We start from the raw sequence: 14,240 nt of genomic DNA on the forward strand, positions 1-14,240 counted from the left end.
ACTGTAGCAGAGCTTTTTCTTCTTTCACATTACAGTCATTATCAGACCTAACTTGTGACTCTTCGGAGGGGAACCGCAAACACATACTTGCCCCCAACTAGTCATATATAGCAGTTTGGTCTGTGGCCTTTAGCTTCTGATGATGATGCTCTACCTACCCTTCTAGTGTCAGTTTTGCAATAATATCTAAGATGCAACATCCGGTTAGACTTTCAAAATAATGTTGGCTGACAAACGGGTCACATATTTTGACATGTTATGACTGTTATTAATGTGAAATGGTGGCTTTGGTCAGGTTTAGGCACAAAAAACTACTTGGTTAGGTTGAGGGAAAGATCATACTAGGACTATGTTAAGTCACGTAACTTGTGTACAGTTTTGTTAGTTATGTCAGACTCTGGACGCAAACCCTGGTTTCCGGTGGAGGATGTCCAGTGTCCGACTCAACAAACCACCCTGATCGCCCCCCACTCAGATTTTTTTTTTTACTCTTCATACTACTTCATTAGAGGGGCGCTTCAAGAACTGACACTATAGGGGTAACTACAGCATCCAACTTAGCGTAGGGCCACTGACCAGGCTGCTGAACGGGTTGCAGTCATTTAGTCTTTTTTTTCTCGTGAAAGTTCCTAATTGACTGAAATGACCTGGAAGCATTTAAGTGGTAGCCATGATAAGAGCTGGTTGAATTCTTTCAATACTAAGGAAAGGTGCTTCAGTGCGTCCTTTCTCATCTCCTCAAAGACAGGATACACTGGACCATCCTTTATGAAAGAAAAGGAAGCAATGTCATCCCACAATGCATCGCAGCTTTAGTGTAAGTGCAGTCTGATTCTATTAGCACTGGTGCCGTCCATAATTCTACTTTACCTCTTTCTTTTACCTCATGACATTTTCTGTCGAGGCCAGGGAAACTTTTTAGGATGTCATTTTTTTTTACTATTTTACCACAGCCTAGTTCCACCAACTACACCACTAAAATACTGCAAGCTTATGATTTGATGAAGTAATCCAATATGTCATATAAATTATCTCTGACTAGGCTATTTCTGTGCAGACCAAGTTCTTTTAACTTTTGATACCTGAAGATTTTGATGAAAATACTTTTGTACTTTTATTTAAATAGGATTTTTTAAAACATTACTTCAACTTTTTTAACATAGGTGTCCTGATACTTTTACCCACGTAAAGGATCTGAGTCCTACTGCCAATGACATGTAGATAAAGTAGATTGGAGACTTATTGTCCATAAGTATGCAAGAGTGCCCAATTGTTCATGGATTGTGAGAATCAAAAGTTGGAGGAATGATAGTGCATGAGGGCTGGGTCTGAAGACTGCTGAGCAGTGCAGGAGAGCATTTGTGGCGTTGCAAACAACAGAGTCATTCCAAACATCAATAAAAGAAGTCAGTGTCAGGAGACAGTGTCCAGCCGGGTGTTTGTGATAGAGCACGTTTGTCTAACTTGCCAGTGAGTTGAGGGGCTGAATCATCGTTAGCGAACTCACAATCCGGTTTGGTAGCGCACTGGGTCCTGAGAGCATTGAGGGCTTTGTTGAACTAAGCTTTCGCCAGATGGTGTTTTCTCTCTTCCCATTCCTGTGAATCCGCTCTCTTGTGTTCCTGTGTTTATTAAACCACCTTGTAGTACTATGATCTCCAAGCTACCTCACAGAGGCAGATACAAGAGTAGACTGTGTAGGTGTCAAAACTATTGCTCACATATCTGAAAGCCTCTCGCTCTGAGCCTCTTGGATCCACCTCCAGATTGCTTGTAGTTGCCATGTGATGCTGGCACAATGCCTGGTCTGGGAAAATTAGAGTGGCCTGTAAAAAGGGGTGGAATGCACCTTTAGTTGTGAATTGAAAGTTTCTACTCCCTCAGGCCTTACTGTTGGCCTTCCAGTAGGCGCGTAGTGTGGTAGCGCTTTATGTTAAGGTCCTTGTAATAACCATTAGGTAATAGGTAATAAAGTCCTCACATATCCTTATAAGATGCTCATTAACATGATATGTTTTAATAACTGCCAATAATAGAATCATAAACATGTTAATTGTCAGATTATAATATATATTTATAAGCACTTAAACGTTTTAACAGTTTATAGATTACTTAAGAAGGTTAATAAAAGCCTTATGAGTTTTTATTTTAATTGTTTATAATGGCATCACAAACATTCATTCAGTTCAAATAACTTACCCATTATGTAATTGTTAAACATTACCATATGCTTTATATGCAACATATCAACAAAGAATCACTAAATCACTAAAAAGAAAGTAATTGGGGTAATCGCAAATATAAATATAAACAGTGTAAGACAGGGAAATAATAATGAATAAGTAAAATCTGGATTAATAAAACAAAGCTAAAATCATGTAAATCATGTGTTAAAAGCAGCTACACATTAATGTGTTTTAGTTCCCGAAACCTAACCAAGCCTTGCAGTTCCTGCAACCTAACCAAACAGCAACAGAACAATAAAAAGTGAGCAGTATGTTCCAGGATTTGAACAACAGTCTCCAGAGTAAGAGTCCTGTACAGAACCCACTCAACCACAGCAGCTTGTTCCAGATGTGGTTTTCGTTGCTTTTTCAAAAGTTGAAGTGACGGTCCTGGAACAACATCACTATGATGCTGCAGAAACAACAGCAACGCACTGATATCAGATATACTTTGGCCTTTACCCCACACAGGTTAGCCTCAAACTCTTTAGAATGTGTCTATGTTGTTCTTCTCACGGTCTGATCTGTACAAAAAAACCAACAAACCAACCAATATCACATATCGTCTTGATCTCTACAAAGTAAACAGACTGCTGAGTGTCAGACTGCAGTGCCTGCTCAGGTCTGCTGACCATCTCTGGTGGGAATCCTAAGTTGCTGACCTACATCTGCTGACATTTCCATATCCCAGCCCCTCGCTGTGAGCCGTCCCGACTCGTGCCTACTCAGTGATGATTCTCTCCTCACTTGTTAACTGTCAAATATAAAGTCAATTTTATTCGTAGTGTTTTTCCCCCTCTCTGCCAAGGGGTAAAGAATTCATATCTGTCCAATACTCCAAGCTGCTGCTGCTGCTGCTGCCATGGTTTCACTGCTTCACTATACTACCAGGGGTATTGTCTTTTAAGAACTCTAACTGTGTCTTGACAGGGTATGTCTTCCTGTTCATGATCACAGAGGACTCAGGACCTTGCTACAGCCTGAGGTTTCAGGCAGCTCTCTCCACATTTTAGTTTGTTCTACTTTCCACTGTATGCAGTAGGATACAACTTTGGCATACATTTTTTTTCATTTGCTGATGTATTTTAACACTATTTCACTTTTGGGCTCAAAGTGGCTAAGTAGATCTATAAAAGGCTGTGGTTAACATGTGTTCAATCAGCCTCTTGCTATGAATGCTAAGATGCTAAATTAAGATATTATCCATTGGAGAAAAAAGTTGGAACAGTTTAAATTATTTCACATTCGAAATTTCTGTTTTTCTTCTTTTCTCTTTACTCTTGTTACTGGTTTGAAGTGGCTGCAGCTCAGTTGGATCAGGATCAGGATTTGGCACGATTTTAATCAAATCTAATAAGAGACTCAGTTTCTGAGTGAATATGTATGTCTTTTGCATTTGTCGTCTTTTTTAGTCACCTATGTTGAGAAATACTTAAAAGAGCAATATGTAAGATAGTTAATTAAAAGATTTTGCTGTCTCAGTGCTCCCTCCCAGGTCCCCAGCACCTTTGTTTTGGGCCCATATATTTTCTGAAATTCATCAATATATTTATATATACTGTTTATACAGAATATAATATATTCAGCATATGTAAAATGCACATATTAAAAAGTGAATGTGGAGGTTTCTGTGAGTTGATTGCAGCCATTTTGCCACAGCTGCCCCATCATTTTCGCCGAGACATGTTTAAGTTAAAGTTAGGGTCTTCATTTAATAGCATTGCTTGAGGGTATCAGGTAAAATACGATCCAATCACAAACCTGCTCCCACAAATATTTAGTTGGGCGGCATTCCCACATCACATGCGGGAAAATCCAGAACAGATTTATTGACAAAGATTACAATATTGAGACACTGCCAGCTTCATCAAGTGTCGTTTCTTTGTGGTTAAGTAAAGTCTGTGAAACGCACCAGTTGATGAGTCCAACTGTGTGAAGACATTCCTCCATTTATTTATTTTTGCCAATTTTTATTCCATGTCTGTAAACTGGCCAAATATATCTGAACAATGTGAAGAATTAAATAATTCCTTATGTTGTCTGTTCGGGATTGCTTGTAGTTTATGAAACAAACATGTTAAAAGATGCGTAGTTGGCTGAGTCTCACAGGAAATCCCCGAGCTGAAGATACAGAAAAACAGTCAGCCACAATATCGAAATCGTACCTATTTATTTGTATCAAATGGACAACCACTGCACGGAAGTGAAAAAACATTGAAGGAAAACAACGCTTCTCTTTAGTGATTTGCCTGGGAAATCATGATTGCCAAGTGACCTTTCCTATTAATGTAATTAGGCATGATGTTATCTCCTCACAGTGTGTACCAGTGGCAGCCCCGCTGTCCGCTCAGAGCAGCGGAGCACTGTGAGGCAGCAGGGAGGTGCGGTACAGTAGAGCGGAGCAGAATGCAGTTTGAGCAGCTTAATGCTTGTGCAGCAGAATGCAGCTCAGTGTCATTGTGAATAATAAATACATAGCTGTCACACATTTTGTTTATGTGTGTTATTTTCTTTACCCTTCTGGTGCCTCCTGCTATCACGGACCCAGAGGCCCCCACATGTGTTTAATCTGGCCCAATCAGCTTGAGCAGAACATATTTTGTTTTCCAATTACCTGCCGACAGCACACTGTTCACCCCACCATGACCAATTTACAAACTCTGAGTTCAAGCAATATATTTCCAATGCATACAGCGTATTATCTACTGTATTACCAATTCTGGGTACTGTAGATGGTTGTGCACATTTGCTCACTGCATCAATGTAAAACTACAGACTGTAGCAGCAGTGGTGGCATTGACTTAAACATGATTAATAATGTATCCAAATGTGCTTTAAAGGGCAGCGCTACATATTACTGTCATCAGGCTCTAACATACACACAGGGACGTACATGCTGCGTATCAAACTTCCCCCGTGAACGTGCTGGTGGCTTCTGACACAGAGATGATGAGCTGAAAATTAATTTTTCTATTTCATTTACACAGGAGGGCAGTAAGCGAATGAACGCTGGTATGATGAACACATAGCAGCTGGTATGAACAGCAGAAATGTAATTACTAAAATGTGCTGCACCGGTAAATATCTCAGTTAAATGCCAGAGACCCCTACATGTGTAATTTGTAGCCAAAGCTGTTTTCCTGGGCTACTGGATTTATTGACTTTAATAAACTGCAATGCATACATCTTTGCTGAAGCTAGCTGGCAGAAATGCATATCTGGGAACTAGCAATAAATAACGTACATTGACAAAGTTGCAGATGCTGAGCAGTCGGTGATCCACATAAAAGGAAATATGTCTCCAGACCACAGAAATCTAAGAAAATAAATCATATTTAAGAGTCTCCGGAAATTTGGAAAAATAGTCAAATAAAAACCAAACTCTTTTAACATGCTCCCCCTGTCCTGTGCCACGCGCACTCAGGCAACATCTCAAGCTCCAATGAGCCTTAAAAGGTTATGGATAACTTCATGTTCCTTAAGTTAAGAAACAGGAATGTGCTACAAATATACACACATTCGAACCCATCAGGATGCATGCAGTATCAGTATATTCTCACAATATTATACAGATAAAAGGTGAACTTGTGTGAGGCTTTCTGTTATGGACAACCACAAAAAACTGACTTTGAAAGTACGGCTTGAGTAAGTGGTAGTTCATCATATGTGCAATGTGTGAAAGGTGTTACACGTAATTTCTCTCTCTTAAAAGAACAGTACACCCAAAAATAAAAAGTCAGTCATCATCTACTCACTCTCATGGCGACGGGAAGTCTGGTGAAGTTTTGTAGTCCACTAATCATTCCTGGAGCTTCACGGCAAAACGCTGTTGCAGCATTCTCCCGAAATTATCCCCGCTGTCCCCATCTTCTTCAGTTTTTTAGGAGAGTGCTGCAACGATGTTTTGCTGTGAAGCTCCAGGAGTCTCTTGTGGGCTACAAAACTATACCCAACTTTTCATTGGCAAAAGGGCGAGTAAATAATGACTGCATTTTCATTTTTGTGTGAACCTAACCTTTTACCTTTTCCTTCATTTGTGGGGAAAGAAATTCATACAATTATCTGTTTCTGCTGTAATGATATCACCTAAGACTCTGTTCTGTTTGTGTCTTTTCTTCGTAGAATAACCACGACCGCTGCTTGCATGATGGACTTGAGGAGGTACCCTCTCGATGAACAGAACTGCACCCTGGAGATTGAAAGCTGTAAGTAATGCAAAAGAAAATAATGCTTTTTCTTTACTTTGTCTCTCACAACAAAGACCTTCATACTGAACTCACAGCACCCTTCAAAAGCAATAAGTGCGACTGTCAGCGAACAGTTATCACTGGGTTATTACTATATTAAAATCATTGCATGTTACTTTTTACACATAATTTAAGGTGTACCATGTAGTTTTGGAAAATAAATTCACACTCAGAAATATAACATTTGCAATATTAATAAGGTCATAATAATACAAACTCTTGAGAACCGAATAGACAAGATGTCCTCAGAGGGGAAACATGTCCCCAGAACGCTGTGTGAAGCTAGAGGGGTCCTGCACATATAAGTAAAACAATATCAAATTTGTGTTGTCCTTTGATGACACTTTGTTTATTCAGCTGTGAAAATCAATAAATGAGGATTTTTTCCTTCTGATTAAAGGTATCTTCCCAAAAATTACATAGTTTTTTTTCATTAGTGAAATACACTAATGCCACTTGTCCGATGTTTTCACCTCTACCTACCTACCTCAGTGTGACAGATGGACCAGGTCACCACTCTCAGAATGTTGAAGGCAAAATAATAACATTGATATTGAGGACCTTACTTGACCCTCAATTAGTTAACACCTAACTTACATTAGTGTCTTGCACTGTCTGAATAAGTGTAGTCTAATATTAGCTCACACCCACCACATCCACAATAAACATTTCAATGAGTAATTCGTACATGGGGCACATAACTATTAACTTATGAGTAAGTAACAATGGGGGAATGATTAGTTATTGGTTAAATGCCATTTAGCACCTGATCCAGAGTTCATCTGGAATGATTCATTGAATACACTAACAGTAACTCATTTTCTAAAATGTCCTTAAACGAATAGTTTATTTCCTTTTTTGCTGAGAATTAGATGAGAAGATTTGGAGCCAAGCAAACTCACAATGATGACAAAACAACAGGACAAGACATTATATCTTTAGCATTAAGCTATTTCCCTGCGTTTCCACTCATGCAAAGCTAAGCTAACTGTTTTTTTCTTGGAGAGAGCCACTGAGACTCTCATATTTGGGATTTTTAGTTTAGTTGTTTCCTGTTTTATTTTTGCAAATGTATCCTCATGTGTGATGTTTTAATTTCCACTTCATTTCTTTGGTTTTTTTCCCACCTTTTTTTATTTCCCTATCAAAATTATATTTCATTATTACTTCCATCGCTCTCTCATTAGTCTTCCCTCCCTTGTGTATTTAGGTCTGTGTCTTTCCCTCTCTCTTTGTCAGTTCATCTGTTTTTGTCCTCACGTCATTCATATGTTTCTCGTCTGTTCCCTCATCCTATTTTCTTCATGGTGTCATTCGTCTGCATTTGCTTCTTGTGTGTCCTCAGTGTTCCAGGCTTTTTTTCTTATATTCTTTTTTTGTTGCCTTTTTGTCACCTGCAATTTAATGCCTGCATTTTTTATTTTTTGGATCCGGCTTTGGAATATGCCCTCCTCACTGTGGATGCATTTGGGTCCTCACATTTTGCAAACCATAACAGAGACGAGGCACACAAAAACGTGCAAAAAGGCACATCCTTTGGACTGTCGCGGAAAAAGAAATCCACAGTCAAATGCTTTAATTTAGATAAATCAATATCCAGGAGAAAAATGGCTGGTGGTGTAATTAAAAATTGTATTTGCTTGATCATTTTCATTGACCACTCCATCAGTCAACCCACCTGTTCAATAAACCACATATTTGTGGTTCTTGCTGTTCAAGATAAAAGTGCAAAGTGTTTCCCCTCGGGGACATCAGTGTGCAAAGAAATATGGATATGCCATGAATTAAAAAGTCGCAGGAATATCTGCTGTTTATGCTCATGGAATGCTCCGCGCTCCTGGGAGTCATGCACATTAACCATCAGTTTGATTGATTAGGCAGGCAGTTGTTTCAATTTCATGGACAATGTCACATTTCCTTACCCTATAACCCCAGAGAGAGATTTAATGGTAATGAATCCTGGTCCCTTAGTGAGTGTAATGCCATCCAGGTCTGGACGTGGGGTAGTAGAATGTGAAATGTGGTTACACTTCCCGGACTGAGAAATTGCTCTGCAGTGAATGCATACTGGCCTATTGACATAAATCTACTGCTGTGGTCACTTTCAATTGGACTGCCAGTTGGGAATGTGTGGGAGCGCCATACCAAGTGACACATGTTAATAAATATTCATGAAGGTAGTAATGCATGCAGTGATATAACTCCATAGGAGTCTGGACAGTGCCGCATGTGATTGCAGGTTGGGAAAACAACAGATTTAAATCTTAGTCGATGAGGTTTTTTGTTTTAGTGCTGTCTTTTTTGCTGCAAGATCGTACTGAAGAAAACAGAACCAGTCCTCCAAACAATTCTCACTGAACATCTTCTCCAACCACTGCAACTCTTACTTAAACAATAGTTGATAAATTATAGATACAATTAGAGTTGTGGCAAATGGTCTGTAACATTACATTGTATTAAGAAATGAATGTGTTGCTACACGTCGGTGTGATGTCAAATGACAGCACGTAAATAGCGCTACACTTATAAGGACATTTTGTGTGTAATGTTTTAGAGCTTTTCACGTGTTATTTAACGTTGTCTACATATTTCTACATTTTCTACGTTTTGGACATGCAGGAATTAGTAGGATTCTTCCATTTTTTAAATTTAATTTTTTTTTATATATATATTTTTGATTAAAGGACAGACTAATCAGGTTATCACTGGGTGATACTAATGAGTCAACAAAGACATATTTATTGGCAGTAACAATTGTGGACATTGACAAATCTCACCTTTATTACTGAGTGCCATGCAACACCTTACCCAAACAGTATGTTGAAGTGTATAGGAAATACTGATGGTTAGACAAGTCAGCAATGGTTTATAGAGAACCAAAGAAAATGTATATAAAATAATAATACCCCAAAACTGTTGTGCTGTCGTGCTCACCACATAGACAGTTTCATTTAAAAAATGTTTCATGTTTGTTTTTATGTAAAATGTATTATTTCCCTAGTGTTACACATTGCTCTTGTCCATATAAAAAGATGCATAACAACATGTCTTTCGTTTGGTGGGGGCTCATGACTAAACAGTTGAACAGTGGTCAGTTAAAAAAGAAAAACATTGTGTAAATAATAGACAAAAATGTTGTTCTTTGTGCCCAAAGGAAATCAGAATTGCAAAAATATATATTTTAGGGAGGCTTAACTCTGAATGACCTTAATGGAGCATAATTGTTTGATTTGTCAAACTCTTACTTTAAATAGAAACATGGCTAACTGGAGTGGCTGGTTCTTCATCACGCTCACATGCTTTTTTTCCTCTCTCCTCCCTCCTCTGAATGTGCCCTGACCTTGACACAGATGGATACACCACAGATGACATCGTATTCTTCTGGCAAGGAGGGGACAACGCTGTGACGGGCGTTGATAAGCTAGAGTTACCTCAATTCTCCATTGTAGACATCCGCTTGGTGTCCAGGGAGGTCAGGTTTACTACAGGTGAGACTGTTATAAAATAATGCTTCAAATCTAATTTGGCTGAAGTGTCTACTGCTGGGTGGACTTGCATACGTACACAAAGCGATGTGGAAACGAGTTTAATCATACTGTGTAAAGATGACTTAAGACAAGTTGAAGAAAAAGCCTGATGAAACAACCAAAAGTGACGTGTTAGTAATCTCGTTTCAGTTGAACCCAGCGCCCCTATAAACAACCTTCCTATTGTTAAAGGAAAACAAAGGAGATATTTAAGGGTAATTCTCATGTTTGAGTCTAATCAAATCTGTGAACATTTGTTGCCTTCATTAATCTCGAATGTACTTGGGAGTTCTCAGGCGTTTGCCTCAGACTTGATGAAGTATGTATTCTCAGGTATTGATTCATTAAAAGATTTAGAGGAACCTGGCGATGATGAGGTCATTCATCATTGTGTGTTCTCCATAGCAAATGGCCTTTTAGATTAAAACCATCATGCTTATCTGAAGCCTTTTTTCTTTGGTGACATGTTGGAAATAAAACTGTAGATAGGATACACAGAATGGGGTTTAACTATATTTAGAGAAATTTGTTTTGTCTCCTACCTTGTAAATATAAAGCTCTAGCTGAAGCACTTGATGTTTATATTCCCCTCTGCATCAGCATTGCATTGTTGTGGTTGTTTAAATTAAGTGCAGTCAAAAGACCAATTAATGTCTTGGCACAGCCAGCTGATATTTTCCTGCAAAATGTGCAATAGAATGACTTGCCGCCTCGCATCCACATACTGTATATTTCCCTTCCTCTTTTAGTGTAAAGGCATGCGTTGCAATTATGCACCTCTAAAATGCCCTTTTGGTAATGTTTAGAGGACAGAGAAAGTGCGAAAGAAAAGCAGAGCAGCTCTCTGTGACAATTCTCAGAGGGATGCTGGAGCTGCCTGCTGAGATAGGGGGTTGCAGAAAAATCTGCCGTGTTTGCGACTTTCTGCCATGTTTAATTGGAATCGAACTTGTCCCTGGAAAGGAATCCATCGCTTTGGGGAAATTAAGTGCTCCATCTGAACAAATGGAGAAATGACTACCCTGCGCGTTGTCAAAGTGCAGACTTTGGAACTCTTTAGTTGTGCCAACGTTTTCTCTCCCTTTTTTTCTCCCCACTGATGTTTTTTCACTCTGCCCTGCTCTTTTTCCAAACTATCACTCCATCCTTTCTCCTTACAGGTTCGTATCCAAGGCTTTCGCTGAGTTTCAGGATTAAGAGGAACATTGGATATTTCATCCTGCAGACATACATGCCCTCCATCTTGATCACCATCCTCTCCTGGGTCTCCTTCTGGATCAATTACGATGCCTCTGCAGCTCGGGTGGCCCTGGGTAAGACACAGCCCCCGCTGCATTATTAAACTTCTACCTGTCTCCATTAAAATCCAGTGATTATCACAGGAACTAACAGCATGTTTAATGATGCTGTGTACATTGTCTGCACTTACAGGCAGATAAAACTACATTTTAATTTTGATTCAGTAAAAAAATGTCAGTATCCCAGTTTCCTGTGCTCACTTAGAGTCTGTTCTGTTGCTGGGATGTGTAAACACAGAAACACTGATGTACATGTTGATAATGTGGAGTGATGAGTAGTCCTTACATGTATTATGAGTAAGACTGAGAGACATGCTTACTCATAATATGATAAATGTGTCCCAGTTACCTTAAAGTAGTGCACAGAATGTCACAGTATCCAACAAGACTTAGTTACACCATCATGATGCTAATGAAATCTGACAAATTCACATTTACTGTGTTCAGACGCTATGACATAAACATTTTTATTTTTTTTGACAAAAGAACCACATATGCGAAGGATAATTACATTTACATACGTGTTGTCTTTTCCTGGTTTTATAACTGCATTACAGTGAAGTCATTTTTCAAACACGTTACAATCCACTCACATATGTCCTCTAAAAAAGTGATTAAAACATGTAAACTGCTACAAATTGTGACACAGAGCCCCTTTAATATTTTCGAAAGTATCAATAGTCATCCCTAAAATCATGTCACAATATCGATATTGAGGTATTTGGTCACAAATATCTTGATATTTGATTTATGAAGTGCTTTTGAGGAGATTTTTTCATCACCATATAGTATCACGATATGCTCATATTACCCAGCCCTAATATGATGTATACTAATATTGTGTTGACAGGGGCCATTTTGCTGTTTTTTTTATTTTATGTATATTTTGCTGATAATAATTTTGAACTGTTTTTACAAACTTTTGAATGCAGGGCTTTACTTTAAATGTGGTGTTTTTAAATTGCAGTATTGTTACTTGTACTAAAGTAAATGATCTGAACACTTCTTCTTCCATCACTGAACTGCAGTAATGTTGTTTAAAATGAAATCTAACTTCATCTTCTGACGATGAATCCTTTGTTTCTGTGTGTGCTGCTGTGCTCAGGTGTGACTACGGTGCTTACCATGACAACAATTAACACCCACCTTAGGGAGACTCTCCCAAAGATTCCGTATGTGAAAGCCATCGACGTCTACCTCATGGGCTGTTTTGTGTTTGTGTTCCTGGCCCTGCTCGAATATGCCTTTGTAAATTACGTGTTCTTTGGCCGGGGCCCTGCGCAACAGAAGAAAATCAATGAGAGGCTGAACAAAGTCAACAACGAGCGCACAAGATACGAAGAGAAGCGCCTGAGGGAACAGGTTTGCATCCTCATCTGCTATCTCTCTAGTAGTCTCTGTGTCAGTCAGAGTTCAAGTACAAAACAACTATGTTCTGCACATTTCTAGCTATAGTCATTTTATCCAAAGACACACATACAGTATTCCCTGAAGTAATCTTCCAGGAGCATACTAATGCCACTACGGCCCAATATGCATTCACCTACCATCATCCATTGCTTCTCCCTCAAGCACTGACTGCTTTTTATCGAGCATAGACTTTTTCATCGAGATAGCGATTCATCTAGCTCAACAGTGGTGTTAACATTCTCATTTCTTATTTAGGTTGTTGTCTATGTTTATGCTGTAGGCTTCATTCATTCTCACTCTGCTACCTTGTGTTATAACATGGATTTTCCAACTTAAGTGGACACGTTATGAAAATGCAGAAAGAGAAGTCATTGACAGTTTCACAATTTGGCCCTGGCAGATTGATTCAGACTGAATGAAGCCCCCCCTCGTTTTTTGTGTGTGTGAAGTACTAAATGCTAATTCAAAGTTGTTCCTGTTAACTCGATGTCTTAATGCATTGTGTAATTTTGAGGAAAATGTGCTTATTTGCCAGAATTTTTATAGCCATTTTAATGTTCTCTTCATTTTTCTTTCACATTGCAAGGACTCCATTTCCGTGCCGTTTCAAACCAACACCTTCAGGTCATTTACACAGCGAAGAAATCTGTATCTCGAGGAACAAAGAAAAGTTGGGGTACATGTATTTAGAAATCATATCAGCTGTAGGCTAGCCTTCACAGTATAGTCAGATGATTAAGGCTGTTCAAGTTACTAATAGATGTCTGTTTAAAGAAACTCTTTGTTAACTTTTTCTGTTGCATGCAAGAAATGACGTTCCATATCATCCCTACATTTTGCTTTAGCTTGACAGCTTGGGGGATGGGAGGGGGGTTAATATAAGTTTCACTATTAAGGGAATTTGGGGCTGCTGCTCGACACTTTCACGTTTACTGACTCTGGTGTCTTTCCCTTCTCCTCGCAGGTGGATGCTTACGGAAACATCCTCCTCACCACGCTGGAGATGAACAACGAAGTGATGCCTTCTGACGTGGGGAGCAGCGTCAGTGACTCTCGGAATTCAGTCATGTCCTTCGACAGCTCCGGGGTCCAATTCAGGAAGCCCATGGCGCCCCGAGACGGCTTCAGCCACCACTCGCTGGACCGGAGCGCCATGCGGAGCCGGGCCAACTGTCGGCTACGGCGACGCTCCTCCAAGCTCAAGTTGAAAATCCCAAACCTGTCTGATGTTAGCACCATTGACAAGTGGTCCCGGGTCATTTTCCCTATCACCTTTGGATTTTTCAACCTAATCTACTGGTTGTACTATGTGAATTGATGTGCATCCCACTAGGAATCATGGGCCATATTTTGAGAGCACATTAAATTGGCTTTGATACAGTTCCAAAATATGTATACACATATACAAGTTGAACATATGTATATGCATATTTCTATATATTATATTTATATATACACATGTGAAATCTGAAGGACCTTTCTGCTGTACAAAGTATTAATAGGATGACTTGAATGTTTAAGAATAATTGTGAG

General features: G+C 39.2%; 1 protein-coding gene across 1 annotated transcript in view; it reads left to right on the forward strand.

Annotated features, from left to right (window-relative positions):
* The window catches only part of gabrb4 (gamma-aminobutyric acid type A receptor subunit beta4), a 57,444-nt gene extending 43,419 nt beyond the window's left edge, over positions 1–14,025 (forward strand). Inside the window, exons 4-8 of the mRNA XM_073479507.1 lie at positions 6,348–6,430; positions 9,823–9,960; positions 11,160–11,312; positions 12,403–12,659; positions 13,672–14,025. Coding sequence (XP_073335608.1) covers positions 6,348–6,430; positions 9,823–9,960; positions 11,160–11,312; positions 12,403–12,659; positions 13,672–14,025 — 985 coding nt within the window. The remainder of the gene's footprint in view (positions 1–6,347; positions 6,431–9,822; positions 9,961–11,159; positions 11,313–12,402; positions 12,660–13,671) is intronic.
* Positions 14,026–14,240: the final 215 nt, after the last annotated feature.

Source organism: Pagrus major, chromosome 13, assembly GCF_040436345.1.
Source record: "Pagrus major chromosome 13, Pma_NU_1.0".
Taxonomy (NCBI): domain Eukaryota; kingdom Metazoa; phylum Chordata; class Actinopteri; order Spariformes; family Sparidae; genus Pagrus; species Pagrus major.